The sequence below is a fragment of the Rousettus aegyptiacus genome, unplaced genomic scaffold, assembly GCF_014176215.1.
Source record: "Rousettus aegyptiacus isolate mRouAeg1 unplaced genomic scaffold, mRouAeg1.p scaffold_m13_p_6, whole genome shotgun sequence".
Classification (NCBI taxonomy): Eukaryota; Metazoa; Chordata; class Mammalia; order Chiroptera; family Pteropodidae; genus Rousettus; species Rousettus aegyptiacus.
The window spans coordinates 25697022-25716405 of record NW_023416309.1 but is presented as its reverse complement, the minus strand read 5'-3'; the positions used below and the strand labels follow the sequence as shown (position 1 = coordinate 25716405).

General features: G+C 32.2%; 1 protein-coding gene and 2 pseudogenes across 1 annotated transcript; 1 reads left to right on the top strand and 2 right to left on the bottom strand.

Annotated features, from left to right (window-relative positions):
* Nucleotides 1-18838, bottom strand: part of LOC107511629 — a 93653-nt pseudogene extending 74815 nt beyond the window's left edge.
* Nucleotides 2959-3222, bottom strand: LOC118603823 (short coiled-coil protein-like). The gene has a single exon (XM_036222410.1). The coding sequence runs from the start codon at nt 3220-3222 to the stop codon at nt 2959-2961; it is 264 nt and encodes an 87-aa protein (XP_036078303.1).
* LOC118604236 lies at nt 17299-17417 on the top strand (annotated as a pseudogene).
* Nucleotides 18839-19384: the final 546 nt, after the last annotated feature.

The window sequence follows — 19384 nt, the reverse complement described above, 5'->3', positions numbered from 1 at the left end:
GAGATATTGATTTGATTAAATGGGAACAATATCCTGTGGCAGAGCATGAAATTATTTTTAAAATGCAACTAATACATTTTTGGCGATGGAGGGCAAGTCATGTCACAGAGTCTCATAAGAATGAAAATTTCTCAGTTGTTACAATCAAGGCAAGTGGTGGTAGATTTGAAATTAATATTAATGGAAATGTTGAACTCGGGTATTTTGAGAGTTACTACCTTTGTCAAATCATAAGTAGAGGCACTACCTGCATCCTGCATTTATACAAACTAATCTAAAATAGTTCATTAGTAGTAATTATAATTTATTGTTCATAAAGAATTGAAATAGCTCATAGCACCACAGGTATATACAAATATTAATTTTACCTCTGAAAGTATCTATTTTATTTAATTAGTCTTTAAATCACAAATTAATATTAGTTTTAATTAAATTTATTGAGCTAACATTGGTTAATAACATTAAATAAGTTTCAGGTGTACATTACATTGTGTGCTCACCAATAAAAAAGAAATACTAAGATTTTAATATAATTTTAATCATCTTATTCTCACTTAATCATTATCCCCAACATATTTACGATAGACTCAATGATTATTAAACAGAAAAGAACTGATAACTTTGTCTTAAATTTATCTCTAAAAGTACATTTTGGTATCATGGATTAGCCTGTGTTTGAAATTCAGTTTTTTCATTTTGAGCAAAGTATGTTTGTTACAATTAACTAAAACAGATCAACAGCTTTTAGGCAACTTTATAATATTTTTATGAAATTATCTATAGTAAAACTTTCTATTTAAGAAAAATGTTTAAAATTTCATAATATAGCAGTACGCATATTTATTTTAGGACACTGTAAATATACCTCTTATGTTTTCAATTATGTTCTTTATGGGTTACACTTTCATAAAAATATTCAAAAAAGTAACAAGCTATGTTTAAAGAGCTATTCCTAATTCTTTCTTTAACCTTTCGTATTCCTACCATGTGGTTTTAATGATTAATTTATAATATATAATTGTAATTCATAACTAAATTAAATACTAAGGTATTAATTTATCTATATTTTATTACAAAAATATTAAAAGCAACCTGGTTTGATTTAAAGACCAGTAAAACACTGAAGTATTATCTTCTAGATATATAATCTGTAGAAATTTTAGATATGTATGTGTACGTTTATTTTTTGCGAATATTTACAACGTCTTTTTCCCTTATTAGAACTGTCTTTCACTTTATGTAAACATACATCAAAGTTAATGGAAAATTGAGATAAGTGTGTTCATCTAAAAGGTATATAAAAAGTTGGTGATGTCTTTTGCCTTAATAAATTGCCCTTTCGATGATAGTGAATGCTGGGCAATGTTAGGATACGAAAGTTCAATTCATCCACAATACGAGACTCTATAGATCTGCGCTATCTTCATATTACCCTATGGAGTTGGCTGAAGCAATTGTTGCAATTTCAACCAAATTTTCTCTCTTCCTAGTCTTGCTTACTTCCCTTTCTTCACAGGTGTAAATCCTGAAAACACTTTCTAATAATCTTCTGTATGCAAATCACCATCTCTGCACTTACTTCCCAGGAAAAACAATCCCTATGAGTTTGTACCAGCAGTAGTCAATGAAAACAGATGCTAAAATGAGATTGTGACACTGAGCTGGATCACCCCCTGTTAACAACAGGTGGAACATGGATAATCTCAGACAGAGGTAACAGTATAATTATTAAAATTTCATCTGATGGTGAACTCTGAAGTGTACCAGTAAAAATAAAAAAGTGCACCTAGCAGTAAAAGGTATGAGGCACATAAAATAAATAAACAAACAAATAAATAAATAAATAATTTTTTATAATGCATAAGACATCACAGTTGAATAAGAAGAGAAAAAAATATATACTCTGTTGTAGTTTATGCTACCACATAATAGTGGCTAAATAAATTAGGATATAGATAGGTCTATGTGTCTTCCCTTATTCTGGCCACCACAATCAACTTATAATTTACTTTTTCTTAAACATTTTTTCTATTTTGAACATACATACATAATCAGAGCTCATCTTTTCAGATACCAAGTTATCTAGTATAAGAGGAAGTTTTCAACAATAAATTTCCCAATTTGACAATTCAGTTTCAAGGAAAACTGTTCATTTGTGCCTCTATTTTCAGTTGATTAAAAGGAAACCAACAATCCTATTCTATTACTAAATATAATCATGTACTGCTTAACCAGAGGAATACGTTCTGAGAATGTTGTTGTGCAAATATTATACGGTGTACTTACATAAATCTAGATGGTAGAGCCCAATATACACGTTGGCTATACGGTATACCACTCATCATATCTGCAGTCTGTCAGTGACTCAAACATCATTATGTGGGTGTATACGACTAACAAATAACAAGCCTTAACGGAAAAAATACCTTTTTTCATTAAGTTTCAACAGTTAGAGTTCAGGTTACTCTCCAGATGATTAGCTACTGAAATTGCTTTTACAAATAAGTAACCAATTTTTTCCTTTGAAGGAAGGGAAATGGGAAGGAAGAAGCAAATGAAGAGGCACAATATGGTGGTCAGGGTGCATAAAGCTGTGTGTTTAGTACATGATTTTGGTCACATTCACAACCTGATGATTATTTGCTTGCATCTCCTAACCATGTCTATAATAAAAGAAAGTGCTAAATCTATAAATCAAAGCAAACGATAAAACATTATCAAATTTCATAAATATATGCATTTCTAATTATAAAGTCTCTACATTTTCACATTTTCATAGACTAACATAATACAGAAACTTATGGAAGTCTTCTGCTATGCTCTTAATTTTGCCTAGATCTGACATTATCTTGATAAACAGTAAATGAAGCCACAAGCAAAAGTACTCTAACTTCTGGAATCTATCCAACATTTAAAGAAAAAAAGATCAGCAGCATAGACAGAAGGGACAGCTATCCCTTACTTTCGTGTGTGTGTGTGTGTGTGTGTGTGTGTGTCAGTTGTTTGAAAAACACTAGAGGCTGACATGAGGTTTTCTATATATTGTCCAAGAACTTGGTTTTCTGATTTTAGCTTCAGATTTACTTCCTGAACTGCATCTACTTTTGCAGGGAGATCTTCAAGTGTGTGTTGGAGTTCTAGCACTTGATTAATAAGTTGTGTTTTCTCCTCCAGTTCCACCTGGTTTTCAGCATCAACTGCATCCATGTCAGCATTCATCATCTTCGGTGACAAACTTTTGGCCTTGGATACTGGTCTGCCACTAGGTGCACTGGGAAGGGGAAGGATCTATTTTTATATTTTTAAATGTAGCTTTGTATTAAGCCACCATAGTATGGAATTATCCTTGTCCTCACATTATTACTATGAAAAATCCATGACACTTGTCATTGTAGATTAATTTTCAAATAATCATTCTCTATATTTGCAAGCTTCATGGTACATGAATGTTAATTTAGATGTATGTGTGAGGGCTAAAAAAATAATTTTGCTCTCACCTCCTAAGTTCTTCTAGCTGGGTTAAAATTAAATGTCCAAAGTTTATTATATGCATGTACATTCTGGAGTGCCATAAGAATGAGACCCCCAAAGAGCCATTGGGCAGTTGAGGTTTATATGGAGAACGGAGAGAGCAGGGCAGGTGTCTGGGATTTTGAGAGAGAACTAGGCAATTAACAGGTAGCCAAAACACATAGAAACACGTGGTAAACAAATTCCTGATAGGCAACCCAGAAACAAAGGACACAGAGGGGAATCTAACTAACAGGACCCTGCTTGGATCCTCCCTATCTAATGCTAAAGTGAATATGCTAACAAACCCTTCCTGGAGCAGCCTTTCAATCTTAATCTCTTAGGTAGAGAAAGGGAGGGTCAGAGTTTCTTCAGAGTCTTTTGTTTCTTAATAACCAGTATAAAATCACTATCCTAGAAGGCACACTGGGAGGAGGCAAAACTTTGGTCCTTTTCACATGCAAAAAAAGAATGGCTTAATAATGCAAAAAAAAAAAAAAAAAAAAAAGTGTATGAATTGTTTACTCTCATTTCAAATCTGTCTTCACCAGTAGTAAAAAAGGGATGACATCATCATTTAGCTTATATATGCTGAAGGTCATAGTCCATGATTATTACTGACATTCATTTAAACTATGTAGCAAAATTTAATGATGCCTATGGAGATACTGGCTCATGTGACTTAGTGATGGTAGAAGTAAGGGTTAAGAACAGCTTTTCTAACTGGTGCTCACATTGGTAATGAATGATACAATTTCTTATTAATTCTCCAAAGCTAATGTCTCTTAAAATTATGTCTCACCAATTATTTCTGGTTGGAAAATTTCAGACATAACCTGTTTATAAAAGTATGTTTTGAATTCTTCAGATACTAACTGTTCTTTGTACAAACTGTTTAGTGAGTAAAAATGTTTCTCAAAATTGAAAGCTAGATTAAATATAGCACATTCTGACAGGACTATATGAAGCTGTGCTTCTTATTCTTTTTTTTTTTTTTAGTTAAAAAATTTTTGATTTAAAAATTAAATCACTAAAACTGAAATGAACTGAGTTCACAAAATGTAATTATTTTAGATATTAGCAATTGTCTGTGTCTATGAATTATCTACTCTCATCATATTGTGTATCTGACGACCCTATCTGACTCTGCCATTGTCTGAATATAGCTGAGGTTACTGCTCCCACTAAGCTCTTTACACAATTCATGAGGCAAAAGCTTTGCGTTCTCCATGTCCTTTCATTTGTGACAGCTTAATGTACACAGACTTACCTTTATTGCTGAAAGTGCTAGGAATCTGCTTGCTTTTTCCTTCTTTGATTTACACATGGCTTCCATGTACAATTGTTGCTTCAAGGCAATAAAAAAAAAAAGTGAGTCCCTAGATTTTACTTAAGTCTCTACTAATACATTAAGTAGTGACTTTTAAATCAATTAATTTCAGTGGAACACTTTGCTTCCTACCACGACACAGTGCAAAATAGTAACTACTTCTCAGCTTGTCAGTAGAAATGGATGTGTTGCTGTACCAACTCTTTTAAGGTTATATATTTTGTTCTAAATATCACTGACATAGTTACAAAGGAGAATTTTCAACTTTATGTGGCATAAAGAGAAACTACTTGTTTTAATTCTGAGCTGAAAATGTGTGTTCCATTCTCAAGGACTATGTAGCTTCTTAGAGAACTATGAAACACCACTGAGTCAGTATCTAATGTCCTGCAGTTACTTGGTGAGTATTAAATATTAGAAATAGAAAGAAAATTGTAAGGCATGCTCCAGCCCTTCCATGCCTCACTAATTATTTGAGAAGGCGAAGCAAAGACAGATGAAAGATCAAATGTCAGGAAATACACGAAGGGCTTATGTATTGTATGCTCTGTATATACAGCAAAGAGTCAAAAAAAAAAAAAGAACCAATAAAATTACAACAGTTGTAAGATATCTTATAATAGCAATCAGTTACTAGGTAAGTTTAAACTATGTAAATTTATCTTAGGTTTTTATTAACAAAATCATGAGGGTTTGGGAATGCCCAGGAAGAATATTTATGGCAGTGTGGAGATTGAGAGTGCTTAGAGGGAGAGATGTAAAAGAATTGTGTCTTAGCTTGATTTTCCCTCAAGAATGGTATCTGAGACACAGATCTGTGTACAAGTAGTTTATTTGGGAGGTCATCCCAGAAAGCACGCGGGAGAAAGTGATTAGAGTGAGAGAGGAACAAAGGAAAAGCCAGTATAGGTTTTCATTGTCAAAGAAGCCACCACCAATACAACTGATGGTTGATCAAAAGGGCGTTGCCTAATATCTATGAGAAAAACGTGGAATAGCTTTTATCTGTGAATCACTTGAATTATTTCCATTTTTTCTCTAGGTTTTGAAAACATGATTAAATATTACTATATTTTTTCCTCAGCATTTCATATTTGACCAACTAAGAGTAAAACAAAAAATAAGATTGGTGATATCTGAAGGAGAAATGGTGATAAGCCTGAAAGATGTATAATAGTTAAGAGCATGGACTTTGACGTTATACAGACAGTTCTGAAACTGATTATACATATACTTAATAACAGAGCCATCTGAAGTACAATTTCCTCACTTGAAAAATATTATCACAAACTTTATACTGTTATTATTGTGTTAACTAAATGATATGATATATGTGAATCTCAACACAATCTGGCCAGTAGTAAATATCCCTGCTTAATTTTACTGCTTAAAGTAATAAAATATGCCTTAGGTGGAGGAAAGAACTGCAACAGTTGAAAAAATTATTTGCACATAGATTTTTTAGATTTAGTTCAGCTAAGCTACATTTAAAAAAAATTTTTTTTTCCTACTTAATAGTAAAAAGATGTTCATTTTGCCCAATTTGAATAACAAATTTTATTATGCATATACTTCTTTACATACCCAATCTTGGTGCATAATAGATTTCCAAGAGCTCCACCAGAAATTAAAGTATAATATGGCCTTATCTTGTGGTATTTCCTGTTTAATTAACTCAAGCCTAAAGGAGAAAAATTCAACAGTGCCACTCTTTCATCATTTCGAATTGTGTTTTATTTAAAAACAATTTCCACAATATGTTTTGTGATTCCATAAAAGTATATTAACTTCAAACAATACTATCTTCTAAATCAGGAGGTGGTAAACTATAGCCCATTGGCCAAACCTAACCTTATGACTGTTTTGTTAATAAAGTTTTACTGATACACAACTGTGTTCATTCATTTAAATGATCTCATAAGACATCTAGTCCAATAACTCTTTGTCAAAGAGAAAAAAGGCTCAGTTTACAGCATTAACTCAAAATTACAGCGCAAGTCAGTGATGGAACACAAGTCTTAGAACCCAGCTTTCTCTTCCTTATATGTCAGTGCATTCCAATTTGGAAGTAAGTTTACCCTTTAAATTAATGGGAATAACACACATGATGTATGTTCCTCTAAAAGATTTTGAGTTAATTTACAAAAAGTCAAGTCTGGTTTTTTTTGCATGCAATGATGTCAAATCTTAATAAAAAATGAGAAATGCATTAAAAATGCTGAATTATGTTCCTATTGTTTAGGCAATCTCCCTCCAAAAAAATAAAGGGTACAAAATATAGCCTACAGCAAGAGTACACATCTGTATTTCTTACAACAAGTCAATAGAGAAGCAATATTATATTGTATAAGAATTGTGGGAGTTTAAATAAAATTCATAACATTCACAACTTTATGACACTAATTTTTATCCTTCAGATTCCTTTGGTACCTAGAGTTTAATATAAAAATAAAATAATCTAAAATTATAAATAATAAAAAACAGGACTGATCAAAGAGGATCATCAAGAAACCTAATGTAATTATTTAATAAAATGCCTAAGTATGTATCTGTAGAACTTGAAGGCCAATAGATGTTTCCACTGACAAAAAAATAATCTATGTTAGCAGAGTATAAATGCACTGTACTAATATTTCTCTGAATTCTCACCAACACTTGTTAATTTTTTTGATAGCAGACAGCCTAATGAGTGTGAAGTGGTATATCATTATAGCTTTGATATGAATGTCCCTAATGAATAGTGATATTGAGCATCTTTTCATATGCTTATTGGCCATTTGTAGATCTTCTTTGGAGATATTCTATTTAAGTCTTTTGCCTAATTTTGAATAAAGTTGTTTGATTTTTGTCGTTGAATTGTAAGAGTTCTTTATGTATTCTGGATATTAATCCCATTATATTTTTCATTTGCAAATATTTTCTCACATTCTATGTATTGTCTTTTCACTTTGTCAATAATGTCATTTGAAGCATAAAAGTTTTAAATTTTGATGAGGTCCAATTTATCAATTTTTACTTTGTTGCATATGCTTTTGGTGTTATATCCTGTTATGCATTTTGATATTTGTGTGTACTCTACTTTACAAGCTCTTCTCTTTGTTTGAACTGGCTTGGGACAATTAAGTTCTAAGAACAGACAGGGGGCACTTGACCAACTCTGCAGAAAGGTCTTTCCCTATACATATCAAACACTTAGAAGTAAACTTCAAAGAGCTACTAGAGAGTAAGTGAGAGGTGTGCCAATTTCAAGTAGACAAGTAATTTCCTCCGAGACTTACTGCATAAAGGCAAGGATTATAAGAGAGAGAAATACCTACACTGACAACTGGTATACTTTCACAACTCTATAGAAAATTAAATATCTGGATTCTATTGATATATTGGACTCTCCAGATGAAGACAGATATGATAAATGAGTAATACATAAAGTAGTCATTCCCCCAATATTGTCACCATATAATGATGCATTAAGGTTTGCTGGTTAGTGACTAAAACTGATATAATTTTTAATTTTTATACTTTGATCTTGTCATATGGGTACCATGAAGGTGTAATATTGGTCAAAGTTTATCAAAAAAAATATATAAATATATATTTTTGTCCACTAATGAGAGGAATCTACAGTATTCACTGATTTAAATTTCTTTTGTTGTCATAAATGTATTTATTGCTATATTTAAATATAAACATACTGCCAATCTATTAATGTGTGATGAGAAATGTTAATTATAAAATGATGTAGATTATCATTCCTTCCCTGTAGTAGAGTTTCAATGGGAAGTCAAATAATTACAAATGGGGTTTATGAAATCAGAGATTGACAAATTGATTACTTGACCCTAATGGCCCACCACAGCAAACCAGGATAGCTTTTCATCCATTGCATTCTATGGATATACTTACAAGACCCCAAAATTATTCATGTGTAAAAGATTGTGGAATCTTTTTCACAGCACAACTTATTATGGGCAGGAAAATAAAATGTTCTATTTTGGTTTTACATCTCTTACCAATTAGTACCAGCCCCAATCCTTTGTCCTCTTCTGGGCCTATATAAAGGTTTCCACAGATCTGAAACTGGTATGAGTTACGGTTTGCCTCTCTCATTTTATCAAAACTATCAACCTCACATGGCATGAAGAAAGTTTAGAGAGGATCTCCAAGGACTTTTGCAAGAAACCGCTACAGACACCATCCCTATGAATGAACCAAATATGACTAATTAGTTCATAATTCTTAAAAGTCTTTGTGTTCTAGAAAAACACTAGCACATATTTGAAATGAAAAGAAACTTCCTGAATTCCAACAGACACCAAGCTTAATTTTTCATTTTCTATTAAAAAAATTATTTCTATATATTGGCAAAAAACTTTACAATGTAAACCCTTACTATAGGATACATTATATAGTGCCTTAAGGAATAATTTAAAATGCAATTCTGAGATCGAGTTTAATTAAAATGCAAAGAATCATTTATCTTGGAAGAAAAAATATCCATTTAGATAGCTGAAATCATCATAAAAATCTAATCAAAGACTTTAAACATCATTTAGCAAACAGGCACATCTGTACTTTATAAAGTGAACTCATACATGCTTCAAGTCACATTATAAATATGTTATAGTAAAAGGTAGAGTAATAAGGAATAATGTATTAATCAAAAATATTTAATTGTCTAAATGCCTCTAGGACAGGCTACATAATGTAGTGAGTACACACTATGTTCCAAGCTGTTTTAACAGTAATAGAATACTTCTAATATCAACCTCTTCACTGGATAATACATGTTATGTTTCTGAGAATCAAAATTTTCTGTAGGCTGTGTGTCCATTTCAATGAAGTTTTAAAAATTTTACTGACGTTTTACATGTTAAGAGGAGAAGGCTCTGCAAACCAAGTGACTTACCAACCATTCATGTCTCTGATAATCTTAATATCAGAGTAACAAATGCAGTCAATGTGACTAATAATTTGCAAAAGGGAAATTAGTTCACCACCTTATTAATAGATTATTTTCTTCTCATTATACTCAAGGTTTCATTTTTAAAAAAACTTTATTTTGTAAGTTCACCCTTAAATATTTTAAAGGAAGAAAAAAATATCTGAGATGCTCTGTGGGTCTAATCAGGCAACAATATGCAATATCATTACTAGAATGAGAGCTTGAAAGGCAAACTTTTATAATAAACATTAAATTTTTCTTCAGAATATAATTTCATGGGATTAATGCAATCTTTCCTTAAAACCAATTATTGATCTCAGAAGAGACATCTGAACACAATCCCTCACAGCCCATTTATTCATGTTACAAGAGATGTAGAAAAGAAAATCTCCATTAGGATTTGGATTTGGAGAGAAATCAATTTTCTCACAACTGTGTAATTTCTTAGCTTTTCTTCTTGGGTTACCATGGTTTTAAAATAGAAACAAGCAGACACTTATTCTGTTATCAGCAGTACGGCATGATAAAAAGTGGTTAACGTTATTTGGTTTGGCACCTACATTTAAGAGACAAAAACACTCCACTAGTCAGAGATGGCACAGTTAATACTTCTTTTTCAAAACTGTGTGATCTGGCTGTTATCTTTATTCCTGTTGCCCACTGTAAAGAAGCAAGTAGAGGACAAAGAATACAAAAGGATCACAAACTGAGTCTGAGGAATGAAATTGACTTGGTGTTCTGGGTGAAAACATCATCTATTCTTGCATTTTTCTCTGTTCCTTTTAAGAGAATTTCAGGTTCAATAGGCCAGCTTGAACTGTTGTTCTCTCAGGATAATGTGGTATTATCTGTATAGTGTAACAGATAATCAGAAATAGAAAAGTGCTTCTGATATTACAAACACAAAGATGTGGCAGACTCAAATCAAACGAGAGGCAAGAAAAATAGTCCAAGGTTGGGATTTGATTGAAATAGTTGTTGTATCTGCTTATGGCATTAGAATTCTAATGTTACTATTAATTGACATTATGAGGTTCAACTATACAAATTGTTGGCTCTTGATTACATATTTTCTTAAGGTTTTCTGGCATGTGTATATCAATCTATTACACATTTTTCTTTTAAACAATGCTACAATTCAGTAAATTTTATTAGTTTTCTTTCTTTACAGAATAGTATTGAAAGAATTTCAAACATACTGAGAAACCTGAGAGAAGAAGCATTTGGTGGTTATCTTAATCTTGGCTCTCTAGAAACAGTCCAAAAATACAAATCCATTTTCTTTTTACATCTCCACATTCTTTGTCATCATGCCTTTGTAATTAGAAATATACAGTTACATTTTCTAATTTTGCTGCACACCAATCCAGTGTCTCCACAGAACACAGAATGAGCTGTGAAATATACAACTCCAATCATGTTGTGTACTTGCATAAATCTTGCAAGAGCTTCCAGCTATAATTTAAATATAACCTTTCTCTGAGGACCCTACCTAAAGGTGGTTCTTCCTTGTTAATACCTAGGATAGAATCCTACTTATTTATAGATTCACCATAGCTTATAATCATACATGTGATTCATTGAATGCATGTATATAATATTTAAATACAAATATATATATTTCTATGTGTTTCATAAATATATGCAGGCATACCTTGTTTTATTGAGCTTTGTTTTACTGAATTCTTTACAAATTGAAGGTTTATGGAAATCCTGTATCAAGCGAGTCTATCAGCACTATTTTCTCCAACAGCATTTGCTCACTTCATGTCACTTCGTGTCACAATTTGATAATTCTCTCAATATCTCATTGTTTCATTACTATATTTTTATGATGATCTCTGGTCAGTGATCCTTGATGATATTATTGTAATTGTATTGAGGTGCTACGAACTGTGCCCATTTAAGACAGCAAACTTGATTGATAAATGCTGTGTGTGTTCTGACTGCTCCACTTATCTACTGTCCCCTGTCTCTCTTCCTTGTTTTGAGCCTTCCTATTCCCTGAGACAAACAATATTGAAATTAGGCCAATTAATAACCCTACAATGGCCTCCAAGTGTTCAAGGGAAAAGAAGAGTCACACATCTCTCACTTTAAATCAAAAGCCAGATATGGTTAAGCTTAGCGACAAAGGTACATCTTGAAAGCTGAAACAGGCTGAAAGGTAGACATCTTGTGCTAAACAGAATGCAAAGGAAAATTCTTGAAGGAAATTGAAAGTGCTACTCCAGTGAACACATCAATGGCAAAAAAATGAAACAGCCTTATTGCTAATATGGAGAAAGTTTTAGTGGTCTAGATACGTCAAAGCACTCACAACATTTTCTTAAGACAAAGCCTCATCCAGAGCAAGGCCCTAACTCTCTTCAATTCTATGAAGGCTGAGAGAGGTGAAGGAGCTGCAGAAAAAAATTTCAAAGCTAGCATATATTTATTCATGAAGGTTTAAGGAAAGAAGTTATTTTCATAACATAAAAGTACATGGTAAAACAGGAAGGGCTGACGTAGAAGCTGCAACAAGTTATACAGAAGATCTAGTTAATATAATTAATGAAGGTGGCTAGAGTAAACAATAGATTTTCAATGTAGATGAAATAGCCTCATATCAGAAGAAGATGTCAACTAGGACCTTCATAGCTAGAAAGAAGAAGTCACTACTTTATTTCAAAGCTTCAGAGAATAGGCTAACTCTTTTGGTGGGGACTAATGCAGTGAGTGACTTCAAGTTGAAGCCAGAGCTCATTTACCATTCTGAAACTCCTCTGGACCTTAAGAATTATGCTTAATCTGCTCCAACTGTGCTCTATAAATGGAACAACAAAGCTTGGATGGCAATACAACTATTTACAACATGGTTTACTATTTTAAGCCCACTGTTAAGACTTAATATTCAGAAAAAAAAAAGTTCCTCTCAAAATAGAATGCTTGTTGACAATGCACTTGGTCACCCAAGAGCATTGATAGAAGTTTACAAAAGACTAATGTTGTTTTAATGCCTGCTAATGCAATATTAACTTTGCAGCCTATGGATAAGGAGTAATTTTGACTTTCAAGTCTTATTTTTTAAGAAATATGTTTTGTAAGGCTATAGCTGCCATAGATAATGATTCCTCTGCTGGATCTGTGCAAAAAAAAAAAAAAAAGTTTACATTAAGGACATTCATGATTCATAGGAAGAAATCAAAATATTAACATTTACAGGAGTTTTGACTAAGTTGAGAGGTTCAAGACTTCATTCACGTAAGTAACTGTAGATGTGATAAAATAGCAAGAGAACTAGAATTAGAAGTGAGGCCTGAAGATGCAACTAAATTGCTGCAATCTCATAATAAAATTTTAATGGATGAGGAGTTGCTTCTTCTGGCTAAGTAAAAAATAAATAAATAAATAAACAAATTAATTAATTAAATTAAAAAGTGGTTTCTGGAAGTAAAATCTACTCCTGGTGAAGACTTTATGAAGGTTGTTGAAATGACAACCAAAGATTTAAAATATTACATAAATTTAGTTGATAAAGAAACAGCAGGGTTTGAAAGGCTTTACTCTATTTTTGAAGATGTTCTGTTTGTAAAGTGCTATCAAACAGCATCACATGCTACAGATTTATGAAAGGAACAGTCGACTAATGTGGTAATCTTCACTGTTGTTTTATTTTAGGAAATTGCCACAGCCACTCCAACCTTAAACAACCACCACTCTGCTCAATCAGCAGTCATCAATATCACTACACACACACACACACACACACACACACACACACACACTCTATACACACATATACATACAAATATATGGTCTTGATAAAATAATAGGCAAATAAAGGTCAAGATAATTCATGAATCAAGAAATAATGTATAAGGGAGCATTGAAGGACATAGAACATGTTAATTCAGATTGCTTAGGAACAGGAAAGGTTTTTTAAAATAAAAAAATATATATTTTATTAGTATCATAATGGTTTTCTTTCCTTGGATTAGCATTAAAAAAAATGTGAGTGAATGGAAAATTTTGAGGAAATTTTGACATTAAAATGAAGTTGGAAAGCAGATCCATAAAATAAAGCAAATGTCAGAGCTGGGGAGAAGCATTTAAAGTAGGAAATAGGAAGTTAAAAAATACATTTTCTTGCTCTTTAAAAATATGACCTTTAATATAACTGAATGTGCAAGTTTGTATTTACACAGGCTTCTGAAGCTCCCACCAACATTCTTGTTAAGAGACATACAGGCATACAAGAATACGTAAAACATCACAAGTTCATTTAGGAACAGCTCTAGAAGTAGACAGACTCAGAATTTAGCACAATAAATAATCTGAAGAAACCCCAGTTAATTCCCAACTCTACTCAGGGGAAAAAAATGAGAGATAGTTATAAGTTACTACCATCCCTTTCCCACAGTACTGTAATAGTCTTCTACCTGGTCTTCGCCAGATCAATTTTTCCTAAAATATAAATTAAATTGTACTTATGCTTTCTGCAATTCTATTTTTAAAACAAATATGTAAATATTTATAATATAAAACAAATATGTAAATATTTAAAATATTTTACTATCACAATGAAAACAATTTTCCATGGATATTTAATATATTTTTATTGCAATAGTCTTGTTTTTAAATGTTTTTATTAAAAATTATTTAGTGACATGGATAACAGGATGCATTGTTATAGATGTGTCACTGTAATTTCATTTAGAATTTCTGTATTTATATTTATAAGTAATATTGATGTAAAATTTTCTTTTTGATACTATTTATATTTGGTTTTGGTATTGAGACTTTACTGTAGTCATAAAATGAATTTAAGAACTTAATGGTTTTTAATGTCCTGAAATAGTTTAAATGACACTAAAACTTTTTTTTAACTTTAAATAAAACTCATCAGTGAAATCTGGAGGCTTTTTTGAAAGTAGATTTTTAAAATCACTTTTCCATTTTTGTCTATAGTAACTGGTCTACTTAAGTTTTCTACTTCTAGATTGTTATATTTTGCTAGAAAATTATCAACTTCCTAAAGGTCCAGGTTGACAAACATTTTCTACAAAGGCAGAGATGTTTTAGGCTTGTGGGCCATACAGTTAGTTAATCATTACTCAACTCTACTGTGACAGTGCAAATCCAGATGTAGACAGTGTGTAAATGAATAGATTTGGCTGTTTCAATAAAACTTTATCTATGAACACCTGCATTCTGTCCAGACACACTGTACCAAGCTGACTTCCCATTCATGGTTTTTTCTAATGTACACTGTTTGGCAATTATCCAAGACTTTGATCATGCTCATTAGATTTGATCACCAGCATATCAAATGGATCATTAAAGGTGTACAAGATTATACAGCTACTCATGCATTCCTCAATACACAATTGTACTATTGGGGACTGGCAGATATCCAAGTGGAAATTGATATTTTTGCCTACAGATAACGTATAGTTAAAGGCTCAGGTTTCACATCACTGCAGCATATGCTCTTACAAAATTTTAGTGACCAAAAAAGTAGACCGTCATGTCAAAATTACAGCTTGGATATAAATTAGGGATTGGTAAACCATGCATGCTGCTCTTAGATTGAAACAATTCTAAAGCAAAGCAATGGAGAAGACAATGGGCAGATATTTTCTTGTTTTCACTCTGTGATGTGTCTTCTTCATCCTGGAGGAGTTAGAGTGATGATGATGTTGGAGATATTTTTTTATTCTTTGAATTGTTTCTTAAGAGATCCCATGGTATTTTAAGAAATTCAGTATATTTAATATTGTCAAGGTATCTCCTTGCCATTATATGCTCCAGGAAAAAATATAGGAACAACTGGCAAATTGAAGAAAACATTTCAATCCTTTCTCACAAACACTGCAGACACATTTGAGTCACTGATATGCAGCCAATTTTTATAAAATGCTAACTTTCTTTATAAAACAACCCCCCCCCCCCCCCGAAACTGTGGCAAGATTTCTGATCTCCATGTAAAGAAGCACTAAAGGTTCTGGGGCTCCCCCCAATGATCATCAAACAAAAACAAAGTATTTTTGTGCTTTTACAAAATTTACTTCTTCACACTTTTGGCAAATGATAACCCAGTTACGTCTTCCCTTTGCTGGTGGCCTGAGTTCTGAGTGTCCCACAGGGATGTTGATTGCAATATGTGTAAAACTGAACTCATGTTATCTCTCCAAACCTGTGGTTTTCCTTGCTTACATTCCTTCTCCTGGTATATTTTACTCAGTTACCAAAGCCAGCAATCTTAGGAAGACTTTTTATTTGTGTCCATGTCATCTTAAACGTGCTTTTTATTCCTTCATCATAAATTTTGATGTTTCTATCTTAATTGAGAGTTATCAGCATAATTGATCTTGATGATCACAAATTCCTACTTGCTGCTTTTTGCTCTGCTTTGCTCTGTCACTCTCCACTTAACTCAGGCCATTATGATCTGACCTAAGCTATTATCCTAATCACTACTGAAGAAAAAGGAGACTGGATCACGAATAGCGACATCTGTTAGAATGATGAAAAATTATCTTCACTGGTTTCTCTTTTCTTAAAACTCTTCCCAAATTTCTTGCTGTTATAAAGGTGCTGTTATCATGAGCTTCACAGACATTTTTCCAACAGCAATTGAATGAATGAAACTTACTAGTTCAGAGGGAGATCAGACTATACATGCTTTTAGGTCATAATTTTTCCCTTGTTGCACAATATTATTCCAACACAGGCATAAATAACCTTCCTTTTGTCAATTTCTATCCTTTGTAATCTTTGAAAGTAGGCTAATTTTGATACTTTAATATGACATTTACAGAATACATGTTATCTCGGCTACATTAGCCCTTAATTATTTAAAAGCCCCAAGAACCTTATTTCAATGGCCTAGGTTCATTTATCTCATGTCATGATATTTGAATAAAATAAAATAATAAAAATTTTTTCAACCATACAGATGCCATCATCGGACAGTGACAACACATTTGGATTGTTTATAAAGCATCACATACTCTCACTATAATAATCTCTTTGTTGACAGCCATGGCTGTTTCTTTAAATATGCTGTGCTTGGGCTTAGAAAAAAATTTCAAGGAGATTTAGAAATGGATGATAACCAAAGCATGTGGTTAAGGTTGACTAAGGAAGGGCTCTTAGACAATCTGGAGAAATGAGGCTGTTATGCAATTGAAAAGAATTTTACACACTATGTTTTAAAGTAATGAATGATTTGAGGTTTGATTAATCGGGATAAATTTGTTTTCTATATGATTTCTGTAGATTTTACCTTCTGTTGTTACTTATGTCCATCTCTCTCCTTTCCCTTTCTCTGGCCCCCTCTTTTCTTCCCCCTCTTCCTCCCTCCCTCCTCATTTTCCTTTGTTCTTTCTATATGCTATAGATTTTAGGAGAATTACACTAATCATTTTACCTTCATTTATTTGGAAAAATGTTGACCTATAGATTTTTCTCATACAACATAACACTGCTTTTAACCATATAAGCTATTATATACTTGAAAAAGTACTTTTCCATCTATAGCCATGCCACCCTAAACAAGCCTGATCCCATTTGATCTTGGAAGCTAAGCAGAGTCGGGCCTGGTTAATACTTGGATAGGAGACCACCTAGGAAGACCAGCTGCTGTAGGCATAAAAAATAAAGGACTGTAAACTGACAAGGTCCTGGCAATCTGAGAAATCAACCAAGGGTTGCGTCTTTCTGAAAAAAAAAAAGTACTTTTCCTCCAGCAGATATCAATCTGTTTTAAAAAGAGGCATATGAAGAGAGGGCGAAGATAGCTGTCGATTCTTTCATCCAGCAGCTCTCATGCAATATAGGACAGCAAAAAGAATTTAGAAATTAGCATAATAAAACTAGTAAGTCACATTAAACTATTTTAAGCCCAAGTATTATTTAGCCAAAGCATAAGTCATAAATCACTATATATGTTTTTGTCAATATTTAACAAAAATGCATACTATTAGAATAAAATATCATTTCTTATAACTGAGAGAGTACTTTCAAAATGATAATTTTATCCCTCTGATTGTGTTTAATTATACAATTAGCATAATTTGATGTTCAAAAGTTAAAATAACAGTAATCATTAATTGAACATACAAATCAATAACTGATGACTATACCAGTATCTTGAGACTAATTAACTTGCATCTTTATTTTCTGTACAAGTACTGAAGTTCTTTTCACATTCCCTTGGCTATTTTTTTTTTTATATTAAAAATGGGTATTGAGAGTTAGACTATTTTTAAAACTATTTTCATGGAAGCTAAAGTGGTACTTTTAGAAATACATACTGAAATATAGAACTATCTTGGAATACTCAAAACCTCAAAAACCAGAGAAGATTGAAAAACTGAAAGTTTATTTCAAATGGAAAGGAAGGAAAGACTTAAATAAATGGTTTTTAATTTCTTGAACTTAAAGAGAAAGGATATGCCCTATTGTATCATTCTTTCCTTTTAAGATGAGAAACTGCTTTATAATAGAGTCTGCATTCTTAGTCTGGAACAATCTGAAGATTTGAAATTTTTAGTATGATGAATATCTTAGGGTCTGATCATTTTGAAATATCCAAAGGAGTAATTAACTGTGAAGAAAGTAATTGTGTATGAATAATTTAAATAGTCATGTTAGTTTGAGTCTAATGATGTTCACAGACTTCAAATTACATATAGAGTTCTAATTGTGTCTTGCTTTTTCCCCTTTCGCATAATTATCAGGAACAAAGTATTTATTATAAATATTTCATAGTTTATTCTATCTCTTTAAATAGGTATCTAATTAAGAAATATTTTGAATATGACATATTTCTAATCAGAAAACTTACGTGTGCTTTTCTGTTCATTTTAAATTACTTAAACTTAAATATAGTTGTAATAATAATTTCTAGAATTGCTATTTTATGTTTCTCCTTTTGTGTCTATGAGAAAAGGCCTCAACAGAGTAAAACATTTGAGGGATGTAACAAAGGTATGGCAGTTGTACATACCTAATTAACCAGCAGAACACCAATAATTCAAAGGCAGAGTGTGGATAAGCAGTGTTTTACTAAAAAAAAAAAAAAAAAATTATTGATTCATTTTATATCCAAAAAGTGTGTTTTGGCTATCTCTTGTTATATAACAAACCATCCCAAATCTTACTGGCTTAAAACACCATTTTACGCTGTTTATAACTTTTCTTAAAAAGGCTTGGCTGGGACATCTGTTCTGACCCATGTGCTGTGAATGGCAATAGCTGAAAATGGAGGAGTAAAGTCTAAAATTGTTTCATTATGCACATGTCGGGTGTCTTGGTGGTGATGGCTGGACTACTGGGCTCAGAGGAGCCTTTTTAGCTCTCACTGTAGCCCTATGGTATCTCTACCTGGCTTTCCAGTAGGTTAGTTTGACTTTTCATCTGGTGGCTCAGAGCCCTAAAAACTAGTACTCTAAGTGATAGAAAGCAAAAAGTGCCCTTATTCTTAAAGGTTCAAGCTGGAATTGGCATAAAGTTACTTATGCCATATTCTATGTTTTAAAATGGCACAGGTTAGTCTATATTCAAGAATGAGTAAATAGACCCCATCTCTCCAGAGAGCTGTCAACAAATTTGTG

Coding starts and splice junctions, on each gene's coding strand:
- LOC118603823 (XM_036222410.1), bottom strand. CDS start 3,222: ATGATGAATGCTGACATGGATGCAGTTGATGCTGAAAACCAGGTGGAA.